General features: G+C 36.4%; 1 protein-coding gene across 4 annotated transcripts in view; it reads right to left on the bottom strand.

The window, feature by feature from the left end:
* The window catches only part of BNC2 (basonuclin zinc finger protein 2), a 333060-nt gene that overhangs the window by 13499 nt on the left and 292762 nt on the right, over positions 1 to 26799 (bottom strand). For all 4 annotated transcript variants that reach the window (XM_066180813.1, XM_066180815.1, XM_066180814.1 and 1 more), the window contains exon 5: positions 15103 to 17069. In XM_066180813.1, coding sequence (XP_066036910.1) covers positions 15103 to 17069 — 1967 coding nt within the window. The remainder of the gene's footprint in view (positions 1 to 15102; positions 17070 to 26799) is intronic.

Below are 26799 nucleotides of genomic sequence, written 5' to 3'. Positions count from 1 at the left end.
CAGTCAGTTATGGACTGTGGAAACTCACTATGTACTGCTTGATGCAGTGGGCCAAGCCAACTGATGTCCCAACTAAATGTCCTAGCTACTATTTCTCCTTGTCTGACTATAAGTGACAAAGTGATAAAGATCCCAGTCATCCATCAAAGTCAACTGTATTGTTCATTAAAATTCTGAAATTACCTATTCAACATTTCCAGCTTTCCAAGAAACCCAGCTTCTTACATTTCAGATATTCTGAAAGTGCCTTTTCTGGCAAACACATGATTTGATAAATTAATACCACCTAGCCCTACCATTCTAAGACTGCAAAGAAATCGCAAACAGAATGTGAGAGCAGGAGGCCATCAGTCTTTGGTCAGCTTTGTTTTAAGATCAATAAGTGATCCTAGCATTCAGTAACATTCTAAAATTATATTCTGAGACTTAATTCATGTAAAGACAGCATAAAATTATTTTCTGTCAAATTATGTTTTTTTCCAAGTGATAGTAGATTTATTTTTTAAAAGAAGACAGAAGCTACTACTATTGGGTTACAAAACCTGAGACCACACAATCTTCAGCAGTTTGAGAAGGTTTTCTTAGAAATTCAAAAGCCAGAACACAATTGGTTGGAGGTTTATGTACAAATTGACAAATCTCTTATTAAAGTTGGATGTGGAAGTAACTGCTCTCACTGTACAGGTCCCATAAAAGTTATCCTCCTGCTATACTTAGTTTACAACTAAGCTCTATCAGTCTGGTTTAAAAGATCATAATGAAACTTTCATTATTCCTCCTGTGAGAGTTTTTCTACACATATTTGCAGCTCAGTGTTCAGCCTACATTTTTTACCAATAATGAAATGTTAAAGGAAAGTTTTCTTTGTTTCTCTTCACCTCAAAGGTGAAGAGAATTATGACTTATGGTTTTGTTTTAAATTTTCACATGATTTTAGTTGTTTACACAATTTAGTAGTATGTTCTTACATCAACTTAATGTTACTTTCCTGCTTGTTTAAGCCTGAAACTCACAGAAAGGCCCAGAATAGGTGAACATTACAGAAAGAAAACCCAGAATTTTATGCTTTCTTAGAATCTCTGCAGACTGAAAGTGCTGAGTTTCATGCAGCTAAAATCAAAGAACCAGAAAGTAAGACTCTGGCTAAATATAACAGTGTACATATTTATGAGATAGATATGGCCTCAATTCTGATATTTCTTCAAGAAAGAAGCAGCAATCATTTCTCCCATTTGCTAACAAGAATCAACAGTAAAACAGACCCTGGAATTTAATTAGTAATGAAAATTGTTAAAGGAATTATCTTCTCAGTTACTGTTCTAATTTTGCCACTCTATCAGCAGTCTTTAATACAGGGTTTGTTTTGTTTTAAATTGAAAAGGAAAAAAAAAGAAATCCATAAATCTAAGCAAAGATAGTAACAGTTTGAAATCCTGATCTGACCTAAATTATAAAATTAGCATTTATTTGAACAGGGACAAAGTTTAAGTCTGTACACTAGTGCTTCAATGTATTTGATCATATTTAATTTGCCTCTGAATGTAAGGGGAAAAGTAGGTATAGGGGCTAGACTTTAGGAGGAGTCAAGACAAAAATACTATACTACCTGATAAAACCCTAGCATTCCTACATGAACAGGGTAATAGCAACAGTTCTTGAGGCCTGAAATAGCAAAGAATCTGAAAAATATTAACCTTTCATAGGAAGAAAATCCAAAAGGTAAAATACAGTTAAGCACCTATTAAAAAAAGTAAAAAAACTCCAGTGCTTATTAAATACAGGAAATAAAGGACAAGCAAGTCATTGCAAATTTAAGATGTGGAGCCCAGTCATTTCAATCCCTTTCAATATGAAACAAATCACTCACACTGGTCACGAAGACAGCTCCCTCTACACTCAAATTATTCACTTGAAGATAAGCTCCTATCAAACTCTTTAGGGGTTTAACTAATTTACTGCACAGATACGGCACGTCTGTTGTAATAACAGGTAGGATGTATTGGGGTCGACCATTTATCAGAATTAGACTTCTTTTTTCAATTCACAGAGAATTATGCTGCCTACACTGCTACTCTTTCTCAGAGTTTCCCATCTCCTTACGGCCCCTAATGTGGCAGGCAAACAAAATTGACAGTCTCATCTTGTCAACAAGGGGTGATTCTCCTGAGAAGCCATTTAACTTTGCAGAGGAAGCAATGTATTAATGTGCCTGCCCCAGGAATGTTAATCATCTTCAAGCTCCCTCTAACTTTGACATGAACAAAATCACCAAATTTGTTTACTAAATGAATCGTAATATGCTAATAAGAGAGCATGACATATATGGTAAAGCCAAACAGATGGTTTGTTTACTCGACTTTGCAACTTTATAAATGTTGTAACTCTGAAGATGTTAGTGAGAATTATTGGTTTGTTGGCAGTGGCAAGCATACCTTTTGCATACTTAATCCACAGAGTCAGAAAATAATTTATCACCATGGAATGCATAAAAAATCTTAATGCAGTGGTAGCATTTAGGAAGGCAGGATAGTTGCATGGGCAAACAAATACTCAAGTTAAATATGAAACTGATATTTGATGGCAATATTTGCTACCAAATAATTTAAAAAAATGTTAGACTTGGGATTCTTGAAAGGACCAATAATTCAGTACATACCTCTGTAGGTGTTCAGTGAAATGGTCCTTTTCCTGTGAACAGAATTATGTTTTCACAACAGTTGTGTGTGCTCAGAAGCATTGAGGTTATGTTGCACTCTTAATATATTATTATTGTTGTCCACTAAAGATCAAAATATCAAAAGCATGACGACTGCCGTACTTGCCAAAGTTACTCAGAAATGATCAAAACTGTGTTGCAACTTTTCAACCTCTCACTTTAGCAGCTGCCTGGAATCAAAACAGACTCATTAAAAAAATAGCCAGAACTCTTGTCTAATATCTGGACTAGCTGAGAAAGTTTAGAATAAGAGGATTTATCTGACAGAATATTTTCTCAGTGAACTAACAAAGTGTCACAATATTACAATGCGCAAGAAGTCATTATACGTATGACAAAGTCCTTTGATGGGCATAACAGGTGCTTAGCATTGGTAACTGTGGTAACACAGTGGTAACTGTGTCTATCACTCCAAAGCTGTTTCTACAATTTAAACAAGCTCTACAGAGAAATTAATCCACAGAGTCAGAAAATAATCTGCTGCAGTCCACTGCAGTCATGAATTAAGCCCTCATATCCACCCCATTGAAATATTTGCTAGTCCTTGATACAAGGTGTATTTTCCCTTTAGAAATACTGAACAGATGAAGAATATGTGCATTAACATTTCTTTTCAAACCTAAATGATCTAATTATTACATGATCCAAGTTTTGTAATCAGAAGTCTTCATCCTTCATTTAATTTTATTTCTACAGCCAAATGTGATAATTTTGCAAGTTTTTACTCAAACAGACCTTCCAGTTCAGCATGCCATTCATGAACTTTACTGAACTCCAAGTTTCAGTAAATGCAGAAATAAAGACAAAATTCATGCAGAATTCCCAGCCTTTCCCAGCTCTGCTTTCAAGCCAAACCTTTTCTCTAAGATGCACAGCAACACATTATCTCATTCTTTGCTTAGGAGATTCACAGACTCTTTACGGATTGAACTTCAAGTTCAAAATAATAATCAAACCTGAGGTCCAGGGATAGTTTTGTATGATTTCAGGTTCCACAGCAAATCTGTAAACCATCAATTTTGATGAATGGTTTTCATAAAAATAATTTTATTCACCATTTTATTATGATCAAAATGCAAGAGTAATTCTCATTCCTAATGTTTGTTTATCTAAAAATGCTGGTTTTATTTATATAATACCAGAGGAACCATAAAACTAAATACAATGTGGCATTTCAACAGGGTTCCTTTATTAGTAATTTTACATTACTAAATAAGTACCCCTATCAGGTAAACTGATAGCTGATTATCCTACAACCTCCTTTCATTGATGCCCCAACTTCTCAGTAATATCAATCCTCTGAGATTCTTCTGTACATGCTATTGTCAGTATTTATTAAATTCTCAACTTTTTACTCATCCACAAGAGAATGTGCAAAGATATCTAAGTTCAGCTTGCTGTCCAAGGATTATTTTGGAAGAAACATTAGCGGCTGTCCCAGTCTGGCGCTTATATCTCATTTGAAACATCTACTCATTCCTGACCAACAAAGAAAATTTCAATAAAGTACTTTTACTGGTTTAACAGCAGTGAGCTCCTGGGATTGTCAAAGTGCTCAGTCTTTTCCAAGGAGAGAAGGAATCAGCAGTTCAAATATAATTAACCTTCCATTCTCAATGCAAACTGCCACGCACAGGAGCTCTGCAGTCTATTAGTGAAGTTATAACGGCCAACAGGCAGAGGCAAAATTGGTCAAAAAGTTGGCTGCTGCTGTCATATTTTTAGAATTATGATTAATGACACTAATAATGTGGATGATTACTGATACGTGTATCTCCTGCAGTTTATCATATTGCACTGGCTGCCTACGTCCACAATAAACATGATGCTATCATTTACCTCTTTATTGAAGGCAATCCTTCTCTTGAAGGAGCACATTCTAATTACTTTGTAATGCTTTATGTCTTAAACATTTTGCAGCTCTGGACCTTGCCAACTGCTTCATGTCTACCATTGATTAATTACAGGATGTTTAATCAAAATTTAGAACCTAATGCAGTCATTTATGAATGTGCTGCAGTGCCAAGATAGTTAGGCTGCCGTCCCAAGCTTGGAGAGTGCTGGGTTCAAAATTAAATCCCAGAAATCTGGAAGATGCCAGAGATTTTACCTCAAGGGATTTGAGCTTAAAAATCTTACTTCAGTTGATGAATGACAGGCACCCACTCAAAATGAAAGGTCTTTGTTGTATATGTATGTGTGCTTGCATGTTCCTATTACATTTTTCTTCTTCTTCAAATGGCTTCATTTTTTCTCTTTATGCCATTGTTGCTGCAGTTGCAGCCCCTTTACAAGCCTTCCGTGCTGCTAAAGCTCTTGCAAACACCAGTCAAAAGAGCGTAGTTTTGAAGTGGTTAAACGACTGAAAAACAATTTGCAGGGACAAACACGTAAGTTTCTTTTTTAATGTGGATTTTTATGGTACTCTCATACAGCCATTCACTGCTGAAGTTAAGTGTTTTTTTAATACCATTACTGAACTGCTGAAATGGATGCTAATATAGCTTGGAGTGCTAATGTCAAATCCTGGTAATAAAAAAGACAGACTGCTGAATGAAATAATTTCAAGTAAAAAATAGAACAAAAGTGCTCTCACTCTCGCTCTACACTTTTATTGAATTGGGACTGACTGAGACAATTGCTTTAGAAGTCTGTAAAACACAATTACTAGTGAGCTGACTGACCCAGCAGTGCCCCTTCTGTGACAGAGCAGACTAAAAAGGCTGCAGAATTAGTGCTGTTCCCCTATCTGGCTATCAGACCTGAGAGACATCCAGTGCAGGATCTGTTATCCTTCCTGCCAGGACCCCTCCTCATGAAATCTTAGTTCTCAGTCTTGCATAATATATAATCTGTGTACATCTTCTTCTTGAAACAAGGGCTCGTTTGCCCTCTGAGAGGGAATCAAAGTTCTCTTTCTCTCCATTGTATTTTTACATCCTTATCTAATAACATAATGTATGTCCTTCTTACAGTACACACATCCACAGACACACATATACATTTGGTCTATTTCTATTTCCACATATTGTGTGTAAAACACAAGAGTACAACCTAAGGTTTGCAGGCAGCAAAATTAACTATGAATGTCCTGTTTGTATTTTCAGTTGTAAGTGGCTGAACTGTAATTGCTTTCTTTATTCTGGCATAACAAAGAAAAGGAGAGAGGGGGAGGAAGAGGAAAAGAGAGAAAAAAAAGTATTGAACTGGAAATGTGAAACACTTTTCCCTAGTTAATGAAATAAGCAATAAAGTTTGTAAAGCACTAAAATCAAAATCAGTAACATTGGAAATAACAACTTACAAACCTTATAATTTACATCTTGTGTTTCAGACTCGTATAGTTTGACACAGACACACAGCTTGGGACTTTCTTACCCCTCTTTATCCAAAACAAAACAAAAAAAGGAAAACCAAAGTGACAGCAAAAAATATCATCTTGTTACAATCTTACTCTTTCCTTCTTTCCCCCTGCTTTTGCCACACAAAACAAACCATTTTACATTTATTCACAATGTCAACAAAGTTCTGCAATTCTTTCTCTTTTATGGGACCATACATTTCTGGCAAATCTAAAACTCTTTCATTTCTCTTCCGGGTCCATTTATATGAAGCTTGAAGGTGCCTCATGGCAAAAATGCTAAATTATTTCTTAGACAGATCTTTTAAAGCAATGCTATTTAGGGCAAGCTTAAATGTTAGATAAAGTCTTAATTAAAAATAATAACTAAAAAAAAGTTGTCTTAGCACATGGCAAACTTCTCATTTAAAAGATGTTGCTGGAAAACAGGAAGCACTACAAAAAGCCTTAGATTTTTTTAGAAATAGTCAGCGTAAAACTGTCATCAGGAAATATCCAATGTTTGCCATTAAAAGATCAGCTTGTGATAAGCCATAAATGGTGTCTCATCTGAGATATTCCTATGTTACCTCAGGTCCCAAAAGACCATCTGAGGTACCTCTAGAGGTACTATTAGAGAATGTTTAACGTGTATGTTCTGGATGTGAATGAGTGGTTTCTGCTGAAGTATTACAGCATACCATCTTAAATACTGGTACATGATGTGTGGCACTGCTTGCCTGAAGAGACAAAGGACAGAAAACTTATAGTACTGCTGGTCAGGCTTAAGGGGTAGTAAAAAGCTGTGTACAGTGTCTTGCAGTGCACTTGCAGTGCCTACACAGTTGTCTCTTTCTTGACACTGTGGAGCACTTAACTCTCATTCATAACTCTGTGTCTTTCTTTAGGAACACCCTAAGATAAGTAGTGAGCAGTATTTTTAGCTTTACCACTAATTTTTTTTTTAACTGAACAGTATGTTACTGAAACTAGAGGCTCTACTTCACAAATTTGCTTTTACTCCCTGTCGTATTTGTTAGTGACTAGCAGTTTGCATAATCATAAAAAATGTCCCAGATTTAGTGAAGTTGGATTTTGGGTTTCTTTTCCCCAGAGCCTATAAATTGCCAACTGTTTTTGAGTAACAGCTTTTACTAAGATATATTTCAGTGGAAAACTCTCCTGTCTCACCTGCCCCAGTAGCTAAGATGTTTTTTGTCAAAAAGCAATGAAATAGAAATCAAAATGATCTTTGTTTTACTATACTGATCATCTGCTACACAATCCTACTTCAAAATACATTTTGAAATGTCAACCTCTATCTAGATATACTGATAGGACTGGTACACTATAATCCAAAAACTTGTTGTAGTTATTTGGAGTAATTTGCATCTAAATTTGTCTCTTGTACAGTTTTTGGGGTTTTTTTTGGGTTTTGGGTGGTTTTGTTTTGTTGGGGTTTTTTTTTCTTTGTGTGTGTATGTGTGTGTTTGTTTGTTTGTTTTGGGGTTGTTTGTTTGTTTGCTTCATTCACAGGATTTGCCTCACCAATTTTCTTACTCACATTAATTCGTAAATGTCCCAACACAGTCACTCAGTTCATGTTCCAATGAATGAAACAGCTCAAATCTAGGGGAAAGAGCAGCATTGTCATTATGGGGAAAAGAAAATGGTCTCAGCTGTTAATAATCTTTGGTCATGGTATCTTTCATCATTATAAGATCTGATGAAAAGCTTGTTTCCTGAATTGAAAGTTTCTCTTTTCAAACAGACATGCACAGCTGACAAATGAATGGATCATGAATGTATGTATGACAGCATTTACCTGCCAGAGTGTCTCTGTCCTTCACTGAAAGCTGTAAATCCAAAGGGCAGTAAATACACAGCTATTCCTGCCAGAAATGCGTTTCCTTAACCCTTCATTATTTTTCTCCCCAGCCTTCTGCACCTGAGAGGATCACATCTCTCAAGTTGCAGTGTCTTGTCTCACCCAGACTTTTGGAAGTAGTATTGTGTTATCTTCTATCTGTAAAGTACAGCTTCTTTCACTGTAGCAGAAATCTTACAACCCTCTGCTGTTAAGTTTAAAAGAACAGCTAGAGGCTTTTCCTGTGGGAACTAATGTGGGTAGATGTTTTATTTAACCCACTTCCAAAAGACTCTAGGGAAGATGGGATTTCTTCGTAAATGGGGAACAGCTTTCCACTCACTCAGATGAGTGGAAAATAATTGTCTCCCACTCTCTGGAAGATTTGTGGTTCTTCTATTATTTTCTAGGAACCTAGGGGCAACTAGGATATTATGATAGGCCTTCATGTTCTCCATCCTGTCTTCAGAAATAACCTCATTTGACAAACAGAAAACCCATAGAACTTATGCAGGAAACTTGGACAAAACACATTAAACATTTTCAGTATTTGTCACAACACATACCAGGTGAAAATATTGCTCAATACATGTTTTGCTTTTGGCTAGTCTTTTCAATGTTTTACTTATGTTTCCCCCTCTATGTTAATACTGCTGTAGCAGATTGTTTAAACAAGCTTTTCAAGTCACTGAAAATACCTTGGCTTATTTGCATGTTCACATAAAAATGTGACTTCTTAAGTTGCAAAAAAACTCTATCTCCCTCTAAAAAATAAGTAATAAGTGATATAATTTTGTATAGAAAAGCAGAACAAGAAAATGTAGACAGCAAGTTGTTTCAAAAAGCAACCACCACCTCCCAAATAAACAACTGCATGTAGTTGGAAAAAAACTCCTTCCATACCAAATCTTCAATATTTGCTAACATAAGTAGCCTCGTGCTTCAGTTTATTTATTTTCCTTTAAATACTATTTAAAAATCTTATGTAGACATTTTTTTTCTATGCATTCTAGCTTTAATTCTGCTTCTCCTGTTCACATTGGTGAGTATGCAATATGACAGGCAGTCTGTGTTCAGCATGACTACTCATGGAAGAGGTTAGATAAGTAGATCTGTGTTAGGGGTGGCACAAAATGTTCCTTTATGACACAGCTTCTCTTGAGTAAGGAAGAGTTATGTGAACATTAGCAATGACACACATCTTAGTGTCTCTGCAAGAGAAAACTTAATGGTTCATTCAATTGTATTGGATACGCAGCTAGTCTCTTTGTGAACTGCATCACATCCAGAAACAATAGTACAGGTGTAAAATGTATTTATATTTTCTGAAATGCATCAGATATAATTTTTGTCTCCTGAAAAATGGTTCATCAAACACCTAATCTCTTAAAACTGGATTCTTGCTCTTATTGGAGGAATTTCAAGTTGTATATGGCAGCTAATTATATTTGGGAAATTACAGTCATATTTGTCATGGACTGATGCAAAGTATTTTATTTCTTGGAGCTAGAATTGAGTGCTTTTATAGAAAATAATTCTCTAAAAAGTTATCTGATTAAAAAATGTATACTGTTGTGTCACAGAGGTGATAACAGGAGGCAGGTAACAGCATTCTCACATCTTCACCTCCCTTGATAATGTATGCAGTGGCTCATCTTAGGTAACTGATGTCAATTTATTCAAGCATACCTGTACAGGGCTGGAAACCAGGTAACCAGACAAAAAGTATGTATCTACTTTTTCAATACCGCTACCCAGAGGCCCATATCTGCACAAATTAATTCTGGAAACATCAGCAGGTTTTAATAAACCACCTACAGATGTCTTGCTCTATACAAATCAAGGAGTTTACATTTTTAAATCTGGACTTATTTAACTTGCAATCAAATGGCATGATCATGCTTGGCACCAATAGTTGCCTCATATTTATTTATAAGTCATCTTGAGCAGATATTATTTTGGTTTTAAATGTATTCATGGGACTCAATTACCTTTCCCATCTTGTAGAACACACACACGCACACGCACATACACACATATGCAGGCATGTTCAGTTTTTGGCAGAACTTAAACCTAAAAGACAAACCTGAGCAATGAATAGTCCTACTTAAGTGGCAGACAGACAAAATGAAAAGTTTTTGCTTTGTTCCTCTGAACAGGTACACTAAGAATTAATTTATTTTCCATACTTTGAGAGAATGGAAAACATAGTAACCTATTGTTTTTAATGTTGTGCCTTTGCTTAAAACCCACTGATTTTAATAGTGTCAGTACTGAGGTGAAATGGGGATTTCGCCTGCACTAAGTCTAACTGGAAGATGGCTCTACTCTTCCTCAAAAAAAAAAAAAAAAAAAAGTAGTTTCTCAACAAGACCTAATGAAGCCAAAAAGTCCACCTCCCACCTGCTTCATCACTGGTTTTGACCACCAAACTCTTGGCTCTTAAGGTGAGAGATCAAAATGAAGCCAACTGTTCTAAGTTGCACCTTTCAGACTTTTACTTCTGGATATGCTTTTCAACACAGACTTAGATAAAACTTTGGCATTGCTGTCCCCTTCGATCAGGAAATAATTCTTCCCTCCTCCCATCCACATATCTCATCCACAGTTCAAGGTGATTTCCTGAGCAGCTGTACCTCAGTGCTGACTTCAAGGATTAGCCTATTTCTTTGTAAGCCGAACTCAGTATGTGCTGGGACAAAACTCATAGAGGAGGCTGGGAAAGAGATCCCAGGGGAATCTAACCACTATGGCAACTGGCTCTTTCTTCCCACTTGCAGGAAAAATCTCTGACTCCAGAGAGAATTCAATCCACAAGGACAAATCTTTCCATTCAAGTGTTCAGTCAAGGGAACGTGTCTTCTTCCCATCTCTTTTTCATCTAAAAAGTTACTTGAAAAAATGTCTTTCCATTCAAAAGGAGGCTTAGGACATTGTTTCTGATAATTTTTTTATTTTCGTCTCTTTTCCTATTTACTCTCCACTGTCTTTTGCAACAAGAACATCATGTCTTCAAAAGAAAGAACATCTGAAGTAAATACAGGAACAGAAATGGATGAACAGCTATTCAGGAAGAGGTTGTTGACATATCGAAGAAAATGTGGTTTGCTCAAGTCCAGTGCTTCTAAGGTGAAGAAAGTCAGAAAGACTTCTCTGAAGAAAAGACCAAAGAATCTAAGTATTAAGGCTGATTTAATGAGTGGTATTACTTGTAGCCCAGAAGAATGATGAATATAGGTGCTTTAAAAAATATCTAGGCTCAGCAGAGCTTAACTATTGGAAAGCAATACTGTTTAATTTTTAGAAGGGATAACAGAATTACTAGGTTGTTGATAGCAAGAAAAAAGGACTCTTCCTTAGCTTTCCTTCCTTCTGAATTGAAAAAAACCACATGTGAAGTGGGATTCTTAAATCTTATGGTTATTTTCACCCTAATTTGCAAAGATCTCAGAAGATATTCCAACATTTCAGGCAGAAGGATATTTATGAAGGTGTTGACCTTGGCACAAATGATGTAGGAATGATAAAGCCAGATTTGGTCAACCTTAGCACAAATTGCTACAATATCCTTTCTGCAAAGAGGGGGTTGCAGCTCTGACACAGATAAAACCCCTCCTTCATGAAAGCAGCACTGCTTTTGCTCCTGATGTGGTCTACTGCCTCTGGTAGCAAGCAGTCTGTATCACAACTCCTCCTTTCCAAAGCCCATTTTACAGTACCTACACCTGCTGTCAACAGTTTGGAGTTTTGTGTATGTACAAGGCATGGGAAATACTTGATTAATCTTTGATTAACTAGAGTTGCATTGGAAAAGGACTTAAGCCAAACTAGATGCCTCTAAAGAAAACAAAAAGGATCAGCCATTGTTATCTATCTCCACCAAAACGTGTATTTTATTATAGAACATGGCTAGAGTTGTGAGGTTTAGATATCTAACTAGTTATAATAGGATTAATAATATGATTAATAAAATACTAGTAATAGGCTTAATAAAATGACAAAAAAGATAAAAACTGCACAAGACTGTAAGCTATGGAATAGCTAGATCCCTGATTTCATTACAGAGATAGTACTAAAAGTTCTGAAAACAAAATTCATTTTATTTTTCAAAGCAAAAACACTCTAGCTAACCAAAGATTATGTGAGTGATTCACAACACAGGCAGATCACAGAGACTTTTGTAATGAGTCCAAAGTTGGATGCAAATCCATTTCAAATATTATCTAGGAGTTATTACTGTGTGCTGTAGGTAGCTAACCCTTACTTCTCATACAACGATTGTTAGTAAAATGCTCCTAAGTTTTTAAGTGAAATTGATTTAAGTGGCTGGAAGAAGTTCTCACTTTGCAATCCTGTAAATCTAATTATCCAGTTATCTTTTTGGTGACCTCCATATTCTGAAAAGCTGGGAATTGTATATACACTCTCTCGCTCTCAAAAAAAAAAAAAAAAAAAAAAAAAGATGAGAAAAAACCTAAAACAAATTCAATGGAAAAATGTTGGGCGTAATTAAACAGTTTGCAAAAGGCCCCAAACAAACAAAGAAAGCAAAGAAGCAAACAATTACTCCCCAACAACAGCAACAACAACAACAATCCCAATACCACCAAAAAAAAAAAAAAGAGGGAGGGGGTGGAGAGAATACAGTAATTTAACTTTTACTCCCTAACTTTGTTTTTAACAAAACTGCCCTTTTTTGACAAAGTATTAGAAAGTGTTATTTAAATATTTCATCTGCTTTCTTTGACATGCTGTACATATGCTTTCATTTCTGCACACTTCTAGACATTTCACTTCTGGATAAAAATGGATAGCCCAGGGAAGTTTTGTATATGTTTCTTGCTCAAGTATCTAAAAGAATTATCCTGAACCATGAGAGAATTTCCTGGTTCTTTCAAGGCATTTTCTGACTACTGTTGTAAACCAAAACTGATAAACAACTAACAAAAACTAATAGGGCACACAAATTGTACCACAATTATTTGAATTACAGAAATATTCTTAAATCTTTGCAATTAAAGAACATAATATGCCAAAAAATGTCTTTTGTCCCAGGTGCAGCACATAACTGAATCATATTCCGAATGTTACTAATGGAATGATGTAATAAGATTGCCTTGTGAATTACACAACTCAAAATGATACGCAAATAATATTTTTATCTTTAAATATGCAGCCTCCATTTTAGGATACTAAATCAGTTTTTAAATTTCATTCTTGCTTTCAATAAGTTTAATAATAGTATCCTATGCAGATCACAAAAACATATTAAAAATCTGCCCTATTTGCAGGTTCTTGTCTTGGAAATATTTTAGGCATGTCATCACAGTCACTCTTTTAGAATATCTAAATCTTTACTATGCTACCTTTATTACTACCTTCATCTTTCAGTATATTACTGCTGAAATTTAATACACTGCATAAAGTTCCAAATACTAAAGCTAATCAGCTCTTGCTTCACATGTTCAATTCAAAGCTGTTTTGTGTAATACGTGACTGATTTTTCATAATTCACTTAAGAAAACAGACTGGCTAAAAGAAATTCTTGGCTAGCAAAGATCATGATTTCAGGAACTGAAAGGGGTTGCATACACCTAAACTTAGCATAGATTATGCCACTGACTCACATACTTCTGTTGTCAAATTCACGACTCATAAAACTTATCAGCACACAGCAAGAAAAAGAGTCTTAATTTAAATTTATCTGCTTTGTATCCAGTAGTTTAACCTACTGAAATGCAAACATTCTAGATTGTCCTTCTCAGGTGTTTTGAACTCATTCTTATGTTTGTTCATATTTTTCTGTTTAGTGGATTTCATAAATGATAAAAGAAGACATGAGATATTTGGGGACAGTACTCTTCATCAAAACTGTAAATTTTGGCTCTTCAGTATCCTTAACACTAATTTGCTTTCATTTTATAAGATGTGAAACATTCCCTTTCAAACGACATCAATTTCAATGAAAAAAAATACAAAAAAAAATCAGGAGCTGTGCATGAAATGTTTAGCTAGGTTTAATTTCCTTCCTCTGTCTGCTAAAGTTTTACAGCCTAATGAAAAAATATGAAACACAAGTAAAGGAAAAGAGGTGACCCAATTTCACTATATACTCCATGAAACAGAGAGATTTTGTTATATGATAATATGAACATCAAATGAGAGAGTTATATCCACAAGTATGAAATAACTGTGTTATCCTATCACCTTGACAAATTCCATTTATATTACATTTTCCTCAGGAATCAAAAAGCATAGTCTATTAAAAAAAACAACCAAAAAAACCCCAAAACCAAAACAAAAAAAACCCTAAACCAAAGACTTTATGGACCAGCTGCTTCTGTTTAAGCCCAAGTGCTTTTGTATTGATGCAGCATAGCTCGGGCATGATGTCACCTGAAGGGCCAGCGGAATGGACCCTGGTCGATCTTAGAAATATGTAGGGGAGCCTTTTCTCTCCGAATGTGCATAATTTCCACCAGTGGAGAAGGGAGTTGTTCACATGGAGAAAAAAATAAAGTAGGCTAAGTGACCATAGTATTAAAGAAACAGACAATGGTTTTCTTAGTTTTAACTTGCTCTCACTGCAACATAGCATCTAGTTTTAAAAACTAAAGATAGCAAAGAACAACCTTCTAATGCTTCTTCTTTGCTTTTGTATAACCCTATGATGATGTAACTAATTCCAGTCCTTTATTACCTATCTCCATCTATTCATTCAACCACCCATCCCCCTTTGCCTTCCTTCCTAGTTCTATGGTTTGATATGCATGCATGGAGATTTTTGTATTTTATATCTTTTACTAAATTATTCATTTTATTTTATATCATTAAATAGAAGATTTTCTTGTTTTAAGTGTTACAGGGAGAAGAAAAAAAAGTAATGAGGGCTGTAGCTAATAAACAGAAGTACAATACACCATGTTCACAGGAATATAGAAAGTATAATTACATTTGTTATCTAACCAGTCACTTAAGAGGATGGCACAATATGTACAGTTCTGAATTCCAAGGAACAATGAAAATCTTACAGTGATGAATCTCTTTCAATGTCATGGGAACACAATTGTCACTTGTCATTACTGTGCATCTCTATATTTCTTCATATAGCCTAAATTGCCTATTCTTCCATAATTCAACGCATTTAATAATGCAGAAAATCAATTAATATTTACTGACCTGTCTCTGCTTCTCCGTGATGGGAACGCAGCGTTACAGCCGGCCACTGTGCAGACATGCATCTCTTTTAAATGAACGTTTCGGTAGTGAAGCTTCACACTGTAAGAGCTCTTGAAACTTTTCTTGCAAACATAGCAGATTTTGGGGTCTGGGCTGGAGCACATTTCACCTTCTGGAGAGAACTTCTGAGGGCTGCTGTAGTTGAATGTAGAAGCAAAACTTTCATGAAGAGCAGCCATGCTGGCACTGCCTCCATTGTACAGTCCATATTGGCTCATATAGAACATATCATATGTAGGGTCTGTATACTCTTCCTTCACCTTAATGACATCCTGGCTGGAAGAGTCATTGTGGTTTTCATCTGGTCGGTCGCTGTGCATGATAGATTTTTCACCAGGTTCGTGGAGGCGATCATCGCCTTCCAGGGATTCTTCACACAATTTGGGCTCTGATGACTCTGACTCATTTTCATAGTCCCTCTCATGCTCCTGGTCTTCTGATGTCATGCTGTCTGCCCTTCTTATGTCTGGTCTGGACATACATCTGCTTCTGTCACTTTTGGAAAAGTCTTTCACAGACAGGCCTGGGCTCATTTCCTCCTGAGAATGGCAGTGATTGTCATGACCAATGTCATTCACCATCGTGCTCCTGTCATTCACCTCTTCATCTTCATCATCAAACTCATCAGCAGTGTCAATAACTTCCTTTTCAATTTTAACTGGCATGCTTGACTTCCTTGGCTTCTTCTTGGGGGCAAGGTCTGCTGTGGGCTCTGGGGTGGGCATCAACACTGAAGGTACTGATGGCTCCGAAGGAGGAGGGGGATGCTGCTCCAAGCCACTCACAGCTGGTATTATAGGACTGGTAGGGAGTGAGGCTGGAGGACTCACCATCTCTCCAGGAGTAAGTAAATTTCTGTAAAAAGGAGGAACAGGTTGGACAGTCTTTAAAGCTGGGAAGACCAGCTGACTAGGAAGAGGGCTCTGTAGTACTGGGTCTAGAGGAGGAGTGGTAAACCCCATCGGTGGACGCCCAGGGCTTGTTAAAGTTAGGTTGGATTTTGTACTAGCTATGACAGGAGTGGCAGCACCTGATGTAGCACGAATTAGATCTTTGTCACGGTTATTCCTTAGCATAGGCATGTGGAGGCGGGGATTAGGGTTAGCACTGTGGCGATTGCGGCTTCTGAGAGAGCTGAAGACCATATTGCAGCCTTCAATAGTGCATCGATGCTTGATTTTCAGGTGCACAGCATTGTAGTGGATTTTAAGAGTACCTTTGTCATAGAAAGTTTTGCCACATGCATTGCAAAACACTCTTCCTTTCCTGGAGGCTGATCCCATTCTCCTCATTCTGTGAATTCGGAATGAACTTTTTGTGTGTTCTGTTTTCGATAAATCATTGACTGGTGTAGGTGTTTGAACAGGAGAGACACAGGCTGGCTCAGTTTTGGGCTCCACATTTGTGATGCTGGTCAAAGCATTCCTGCTGGATGCTTGCTCATTCTTGAAAGGTGTAGGGGAAACTTCAGATTCACTGCTCTCATTATATTCATTTTGGGTTGAAAGGCTTGGCTCACGGAGCCTCATTGCTGGCTGTTCCAGCAGGAGGCCATTTGGAGGCAGCCCCAGCAGTGGAGCAGACACTGGATTTATGTACTGGAATGGAAGAAGGAATGCAAGGCTATTCGGGATGTTTTCAAAATGATGAATGCTGGAAGGGTTGCTGTTCTCCAGGTGAGCAAGGAGACTTGGGCTCCTGGTGCGATTATTGCTTTCAATAAAAGTCCTTATATCTGAATCTGTCTTTGAAGATGGCACAGCCACAGCCTGCCCTTCTTTTTCTTGAATTGCCATCAGCTCCACGATAGATTTCGTTTCTCCAAACCTCAGGAACTGCTGAAGCGTAATGATCTCTTCTTCCCTGGACATGATGGCCCAGCGGTCCAGTACCTTGCCTGCAGCATCCTAGTGGCCACATCAAAGAAACAACAAAGAAAAAACACAAAGAAAAGCTTATTGATTCTGCATAATTATTGAAGAAGGTGCTCTGCTGCCTGAACGTGAAACACTAAGCTCAAAAAACAAGATGCAAACAGTGTTAATAGATCTTGACCAACCAATACAAACTTCCCATCCATGCAAATACTGTAATTAGAGTCACAGTTAGAAAACCAGATTGAGTTTAACAGTGTCAGAGTACACAAAATGTAGATCCTGGGACTCTGTGATCTAAAATGCTTTCAGTACTTTTATTTTAACAACAGTGATCTCTGTAGAATGCTACTGTTTAGAATACATTAGTAAAACATGAACTGTTGCTGTGCACACCACTGTAAAATACAAAAAATTGTACCTTAATCACTATTAAATGGTAAAACTATTAGAAAGAGGTAAATAAATGCAATTGATAGATTTGCTCCTTAAATACAAACAGATATAAGACTGAAGCCATTTTTTTGGCCATTTCACAAGAAAAACTTTGATGCAAGGCAAAATGTGTTGAAAACAGCACATAACACTTGTACCATGATCCCTTTTTTCCTGGACTATTACTGGCAATTGATTGCAAACTTGCAATCTTGGTGTGGTTTAGACTTGAGAGATTATTTTTTTGTAGCCTTGTTATAAATGACAGTTAAAAATATGTGAAAAGTAAGGATCTGATGGATGTAGATAGCATAAATGTGTAAAAAATGTTGTCTCTTAACATTGCCTTCTGATAGCAAGGGAAAAATCCAGAGAGAATACACATCAGTAATCACTAGACTATCTGTTGTTAAATATACATTAAAAAGCATTTCACACTTTCATTTTTGCTAGTAAGCATGAGATTTGCCTGAAGGTAGGACTTAAAAATTCTGCAATGTAATGTCAGGCAATCCATTCCAGAAAGTATTGATTAAAACATATTAAAATACTTATATAATGAATACATCATTTAATTGGCATCTTTCCTTTTGGGCAAATGCTGGACATAACATTAGCACAGCAACTATAACCAACAAGAAATGTGGAAGGCCATCAAACCAGAATTATTTTAATGCTTCCTCATGCATTAAACAGTTTGAAAGCCTTACAACACACACCATCATACTGCCTCTCATATTTTTACATCTTGAATCTCAGGTTCAGAACCTTACCTGAAGACTTTGGACTACACATTATTGCAAAAACCATTAAATCTTCTTTGATTATGAAGTCTGAAAATACCTTTTCTCCCCCTCCAGCACTTTTACCCCTTGGACTTTTTTTTTTATTTATTAAATTTTCAGTCTTCAGACAATTGATTCTTCTCTTCCCTCATATTTCCTAGAGTGCCGAAAAATATAATTTTGCAATGTCAAATACTAAAGCATGTGTTTAATGAATTAGAGCTGGTTTTATTACTTCAGTTTGAATATGTTCAGTTCAGTTCACCTCTCTGGGTGTAAAGTTAATGCTGAAGATAAATGCCATGTATGTTTCAGTACCTTAGATACAACTACAAAATCTTTAGAAATTATCCACACATGAACATTTACAACCAAACTCTGAAAGACAATGAAACCCTCAGCAGCAATTAACTGGGAAAATCTTACGCAGTTGACCCAGATAGAAAGCCCCAAAACCCATCTATGTGTAGAAAATGTTCAGTCTACATTTATGGTGATGAATGAAACATTATGATGCAGATGCTGGTTTTGGTTTGCAGCATTAGTATGGAAATGTGTTCACCTTTGAACACCCCTAAGCACAGTGGACATCTCTGATTTCTATGTCCTTACAGTTCTTGATGTAGCAGTATTTACATGTAGTCAGTATTATCTAATAGAAATCATGCAGAACATCAAATGTCACCCTCAACAAGAAAAATTTAAGTAAACAAAACAAAACCTATATGGGATGAGGGGTGGGAGGAAAAAAACACTAATGCTATAAAAAAAATTAAAGGACAGTTTCATATTTTAAAGATCCAATAATATATTTGGTTTTTTCCACCGAAATAATTTTAGCTATTCTCCCCTTGGGAAAGATCTAAAGTTTCTTACATCCACTTCAACAACTTCCAGCCAACCGTAGCAATTCAACATATGGGTAATTCCTACATGGAACTAACTCCAAAATCAGATTTGAATCAGATCTTGATATCCAGGCCTTGGCTGTCATATCTGACCTCATCTATATGCACCCATTTCCCATCCCAAATCACAAGTATTAATTCCTTCTAACTGTAACTCCCATAGTTTAAAGATGGAATTAACATTGTCTAATTTACACTGCTTACCTGCATTAAATTATGATTCCTATCTGCAGCCAGCTGCTGCTTTGTAATGTACTACTGCTACATTTTATTTTGTTTTTGCTTTAATTTGTGAATCACTCACAAGCTTATGTAACAGATGGATGCCCTACAAAAACCAACACAGAATTAAATAAAAGTTAATCACAGCTAGCACAACAATAACTCATGAGAATAGTAGGTAGAGATCCTGTAACAGACTCCTACATGTAGGGGGAAGGCGGTGTTGCACAGTTCCTCCCTGATGGCAGCACAGCCAGCTCTCTGCACACACAGAACAGGCAGGCAAGCCTCTAAATGCAGGGGTTCCTTTTGTGCATTCAGGGAATTATTCCACATCTTAACTGAGGAAGGCTGGCACTTAGCTACATGAGTTACCTCTTGATGTGACACCACCACCCTTTGTTTCATTTTAAGAATTTACAATGAGGAGCACCAGACCTTCAGCAGCTGCTAAGTTCCACTGATCAGGGAAACTGGCAGCCGTGGGTGTGATAGTCATGGGGTTACCCTTGCTGTCATAGAAAAGGCAGGGAACCAGAAAGTTGCTCTTAAATAATCCTTGTCTACTCCTATTAGTTATATCAAGCCTAATCTTGTTAATTTTCAGCAAGAAGTTTTCTTTCTCACCAAACAAATGTAAAGAGAAATAAGCAGATGCCTATATTCCATAAAACCCTCACTTCTTATGGATACTGTCTACCATATGCTTCAATATTTACACAGTGAAATCTTTCCATAAATCATTGTAAGCATGTATTATGCACAACTAGATAATGAGTGAATAGGAATGTCATTTTTTTATAAAACTTAAAATTAACAAAAAAATCTAACCATTGTCCCATTTGAATTTAGCTATAACTAGCTAGGGATCTTTCTGTATATGGTAATACTTGATTAGAGGTTCAAGTCCTTTCTTACATGTAATCGATTTCTTGTTTCGTACAATCTCTCATGCTAAATTTTCTCCCCAAAGCCATTAAAGCATATCAACATTTAAATACTTCATGACAAAAGGTTCCAATTTATATTACTTTTTTCAGCTCACAGCTGATTAAGCCAAGCCTCCAGTGACAATGTGTACAAGGAAGTCAGTGAGTACAGAGATACCACTGCATGCATACAGCTCTAAGCCAGGCAGGAGACAAGCCCAAGCTGTACATCATACACTGATGCTCTGCCTTCTTTGTCCAAACTACCTTCCTTTGATTTTTAATTTAATCAATTTTATTTTGTTTTATTTATTTATTCAATTTATTAAATTTTATTTTACTATGTGGATCTCTCTCACACACAATTTCAGATGAAGAAAATCTTTTAATCTTTAAACTATATTAATTTGACCTCCAAGGATCCAAGACAATAACCCATAACGTTTTCTAACTCTAACCACACACTCAAGCCTATTATTTGAATAAACAGACCCACATACACACATACGACATTAGATCTGTAAAATAATGTGATGGTTTATCACCCTGAACCTGCCTCCTGAATTTTGCTGACCATATGTGAGGAAGAGAGGTGTGTGTCAGGATATGTTAGGGTGCATCTTGGCTTAAACTTCTGGGTCAAGAAGAACACATGGTGGTATCAAGATGATTATGTTGAATGACACAAATGGGCTACAATGGAGGATGGACACAAAGATCACTGATTTTTAGGAGCTTAACTGGGGAGGATTGAGAAGATGAGTCTTCATTTCCCAAAGGCCTTTAGCCTTTAAATCTTTCAATTCAGTTTTAAAACCTTCCAATTTAAAAACTGCCTATTTAGAAAATAAGGGCAGTCTACATAAGTATACACTGTAAACCTTGAAATTTTGTTATGAAATCAGTTATTTTAAATGCTCATTTTGTGTGAGAAGCTCCCATGACTGCTGTGACTGCATTACAAGCAGAAATTTTATGTCTACACACAGAGAAACACATTTGTATACATATACAACACTGACTTGTTGCTGTTCTAGTCTATTTACTGATTCACTTCTTAGATTAGGAAAAATGTATATATATATATATATATATATATATTTATATATATTTATATATATATTTATATATATATATATATATATTTATATATTTATATTTATATATATATATATATATATATATATATATATTTATATATTTATATATATTTATATATATTTATATATATACACATACCTGACTGGATCCAGAGTGAGAGATGCCTATACAAGGCTGAGATTAATAGAAAAGTTAAAAAATAGTTAGATTGATTCTAAAACTAGCTTTATGTTCTGGGATAGAATTGTATTCTATCATGTGTAATGATAGAAATGTATTCTATCATTATAGAATACATGTGATTTGAGTAATTTTCAAGGATTAGTTTCCTAGGCACTACTGTGTTAACTTCCGGGAATCACTCAAAGTTATACAGATAAAAAAATCATTCCTAGGCTTCATATTTTAGTAAGTTTGCATATGCACCTAAATGTGACTTTTGAGGCGTGTCAGTGAAGTTTCCTTGTTACAAAATATTGCAGAGATACATGTTTGATTAAACAATTAGGCTAGCTCAGGGTTTATCACAAATTTTTCTTCTATAAGCTCTTCTTAAGGAGCTATGCATTTTCTAGCTGATCTCAAAGAAACATTTTTAATGCAGCTGTAACAATTGAAAAGCAGACTGAAATATATTAATTTGGTCATACTACAATAGCACAGAATGGTTTTAATTAGGGTGTGGACAGAAAAAAAAAAATCAACATTTTTTTCTAATAATGAAAAGCCTTCATAATTTCCATGATTTAGGGTTTGTTGTTTTTTCTTTTTGGTTTATCTGAATTTCCCAGAAGGATCTCTTTGCTTCACAATTAAATTTCAAGCGTTACACTCTGGGTAGTCCTGCTACTGCTGGGATAAAAGTTACCAAAACTGTGCAGCAGCACACCAACTCACATTAGTACAGATAGGACAATGTGCAACATCTCTAACTCATTTTGGCTAACTTCCATTGACCTCAGCAGGGCCAAAGTAAGCCCTCTATCTAGTTTTCCACAGGAATATACACTCACACATGCAATCAGATACTCATTTTCCTGATAAGAGTTTTACCATGCTGAATCTCGCTCACCTTTGCTCCTGTAAACATGAAGAAAAGATGTGCATACTTGTTCACTGTGATTTTACATGTGCAACTACTATGAGATTTAACACATTAAGTCTGCAAAGAGGCATTGTGGAATTTTTTTCCCCTCAGCTGTCACTTCTCATCCACCTTCCACCAGTCTCCCTTCACCAACAGAAACCTTATGAAGAAAAGCACGTTTAAGTGTCAGCCGTCCTTTCCTTGAGTTATACTGCTGCAGCAGGAACAAACAGTGCAACACTACTGAGTTCTCAGCCATTAATGAAAATCTTTATCTTTTGACTTCACTGCAGCCTCCATTCTGCTAGAACTGGTAGATATTCTTCCCTTCTGGCACCCCCTTTCTCTTATCACCTGTTCGCCTTTCCCCAAAGACACACAGTAGGCATGAGGATACCTGCATGCTACAGGAGAAGAGAAGGCTGCTGTCTCTCCCCAAAGTAACACTGAGAATGATGCTGACAGTGTGTGTTCAGATGAAGAGTTGCATGAAGGAGACTTTTTTACTTACATACACATATATATGCATATACACATACTCACATGCTTATTTTGCTGCCAGGTTTGTAATGGTACTTGTCCTGGTTCCTCTTTCTTCGCCACATCTCTTTATACATTCAACAGCATAAAGTTTTTTGCTTTGACCAAAAGGACCCCCAAAGACCTTTGCAAACTTTATGAACTGATATTTTAGACACTAGGGCAAATCTGGCTGCACTTTAGATCAAGAATAATTGCACCATAAACCTGGAGTAATTCCACAGACCACGCTGGAAAATAATTTTGACCTAACTTAGCCCTGAAACATGATGTGGAGCCAAATCTGTGTGAATATATATAAGGGGCATACCACCATGGTGGAGCACAGCAGCTGTGTAACAATGCACAGGAGCACTGCTCAACAGTTTTGGAGTGAAAGGGAGGAACACCATGTCCTGCTGAAACTGCAGATGAAACATAAGGCAGTGGAATGCAATAATTGCAGTGGAAACCCGGCCAGGACATAGCCGTTAACCACCCACACTTTTGTTTAATGGCCTTCAGGGTCTTTATTGACCAAAAATATGCAGGTCTTCTGTTTTATTTCTTATCCCAAAGATGTATGCCAGGAGTGCAGACCCCTCCCTGCATAAGCAACCTGCTGTGGTGCTGGTTCTGGGCTAAGCTGCATGGAGTGGTATGAAAACACTGGATCCTAAACACATCAGTCCCTTTTGGGGACTGAACTTCTTCATAGTGTACCCCAATTGCAGCGTGCCTTTTCATTTCTCAGGGTCATCAATCTTAAAATTCCCTTGAAAGCATTGTCCTGAAAGATGAGACTGTCATTTGCCAACTATAAAGCAGCCATGGGGATTGGTGGTAAGTATCCCTTACTGATTTCAGAAAAGAAGCAGTGATTTGAACTCCTTCTCCTCTTTATGAATGTGTATTCTGCAACTCTGTAACTCCAGTGAAACTATTAGGATGCAAGGACACTTTTTTTAAATGCTTTGTCTGATTTTTAAAACATGTTGTTTGACTTTTGATAAAATATTCACTTTGTTATGGATGATTATGGACCAGATTGTATGTATATATATATAATTCACAATGCAGTTACTATTTTTTTCCTGAGTAACACTGTACACAGTATTTTTATTTTTAAAATTATAATAGATCACTGTGGGGTTACAATGTATTTAATCACAACAACTTGAGCTTCATTTAATCATAGCAACTACATCGATTGTCTTTGTATTTGGGTGCCAGACAAGTTTGGGTTTTTTTTTACAGCAGATATCTGTCCATACTTAGAGGAAAAATCTAAACACAACCAGAGTCTGATACTCTTCTTGCATTTACTAGTTTTCACAGTGGTATAACTGACGTGGTTTAACCTCAGTTGGCCCACAGGACCACACAACTGCTCACTCACTATTCCCTCTGGCCCCAGTGGGTAGGAGAATTTGAGAGGAAAGGTAAACCTTATGGGCTGAGACAAGAAACAGTTTCATAATTGAAATATAATAAAATAAAATATACTAATATTACTGGAAATGGAGAGGAATAAAGCCCAAGAGAAAGAAGTGATGCACAATACAATTTCTCACTTCCTCCTAGCTAATACCCAGACTATCCCCAGGCAATGACTGGCCCCTCCCAGCTGATTCCCCCCAGTTTATATATTGGGCGTGATGCTCAAGGGTATGGAATATAACTTTGGCCAGTTCAGGCCACCTGTTCTGGCCATGGTCACTCACAGATTCTTGTGCACCTGGTTGCTGGCAGCACATGAGACACTGAGAAAGTTCTTGGTTTAGGGTAAGCACTACTTAGCAACTATAAGAAACCACTGTTATTCAAAGGATTCTCATACTAAATCCAAAAAATAGCACTGCGCCAGCTACTAAGAAGACTGTTAACTCTATCCCAGACAAAGCCAGGACCAAGTATTATGGTGTCAACAAAATTTGCTTTGATTTGCAAACATCATGTTGGTGACAAGTGTTAAAAGGCAAAAGATGCCACTGTTTAATTTCAGAAGAACTCCTGTTAGAATGGATACAAATTGACACTTTAAGCTTTAAGAAGATCCAAAGCAATATTTTATTGCTTATTGCAATATCTCATTTATTTTGAAGTACCAGGGACACTTCCCAAGTATTTTGTCCTTCTTGCTCCAAGAACTGCAGAAATTTTCGAACATCAACATTTATTCCCTTTAACATCCGCTCTGGCTGAGATGTCCAAAAGACTTCTGGAAATGAGAAATTAATGTAAGGCGAAAGTAGACTTTATGGTACCTGCTCACAAAAATATTTTTAATGCACACTAAAGGGGAAGCATTTGTTCTAAACATTCCTGAAATGGTAGAATATCAAGACTTGGTTGAAATTGTTTATTCAGATTTCTTAAAGAGCTTTGAAATCCACAACCTTGGACCCAAAGTACAGAGAATATTTTGACGCCTTTGCTTTACAAAACATACTAGAGTGGAAAATTCATTGAAATATCTGAAGAAGCTTTGCCACTAATTTGTGGCAAGTAACAGCATGTTTGTCCTTAGGCCAATATGGCTACTAGAGGTAATTAAACCACCAAGCACATGGTGCGTGTGTGTAAAATTAAGAGTGCATGAGGTGCCACGGGCACTTTTCAGAAAGCATGTAAACAGACACATGAACATGCTAAGCCATCTAAATAATTCCAGCTACAAAATAATTTCAGAACACAATTTTGCATGTAAGTGGGCTAGAAATAACCATCATGCATATAACAATGGCAATGTTTGATTTTCATTCTCACTTTCAACAATTTTCCATATATATTTTCCCATTTTATTACAGTACATAAAAGAATTTGCCTTGATACTATCAGTCACCAAAAATCACTTGTGCTTTTACTTTTTTGTGCTACAAAGTACTGAGAAGTACTCAGTACTTTTGTACTGAGAAGTAAAGTTATATTTTCTATGCTTTTCTGTGCTCTACCAGTCTTTCAGTAAGCGCAGTAAGTACTTTCGGAGCCTCAGTATCACTAACACTGAAAGAATGACACGTAATTTTTACGAGAAACGGAATATTCACAAAGACCACTCATAAGGTATTGTATTTGCAAAACACACAAAAACAGGAGACACCCAACTTCTCTTCAGCCAGGACTTTTCTTGATGCACTATGTGATAATATAAACAAATTGTGTCTGATATCCTTGCTCTACTAACACGGACTGCATCAAATGCAGGCAAGACATCTAACCAGTCAAGTCAAATCAAATTATCATATGATCCTTTCCTCACTTTAAATCTAAACTTACTAAAACCATAACCCTAACTGGAAAACATAACCAACAAAAGCTGAGTCTTTCTGGACTTGTCAGTAAAACTTCAAACTAACTAAGAAATTTGCCTAACCAGGAGCATTGTAAGGAATTGAGAAGTTGCACAAGCCATAAACACTGGAATGAAAGTGCCAATGAGTTATACCCATAAATTAGATTTCATTACATACTTGCTTTTCTGATTGAGCCCAAATTGTGTCTAATAAGGGGATTCAGCTGTACTATATGCAGGATATTTGAATGGCAGCAGAATCAGGAGATTGATTTCCATCTTTACTATTCATTAGGGGACTATGCATTATTGCTTGCAATATATACTACAAGATCTTAATAAGGCTTTTTTTCTTTCATTGCTTACCAAAAAAATTTACACCAGTAAAACATAGGTGTGTCATAGGGGGCAATGTGATGCAAAAGGGTGACAGCAGGGTACAGAAGTGACACCAAAGAGTCAAAGGTCACTGGAAAATAAAA

The sequence above is a fragment of the Chamaea fasciata genome, unplaced genomic scaffold, assembly GCF_029207755.1.
Source record: "Chamaea fasciata isolate MVZ Bird 193981 ecotype frontalis unplaced genomic scaffold, bChaFas1.0.hap1 SCAF_4, whole genome shotgun sequence".
NCBI lineage: Eukaryota > Metazoa > Chordata > Aves > Passeriformes > Sylviidae > Chamaea > Chamaea fasciata.
This window is presented reverse-complemented; position numbering and strand designations above follow the sequence as displayed.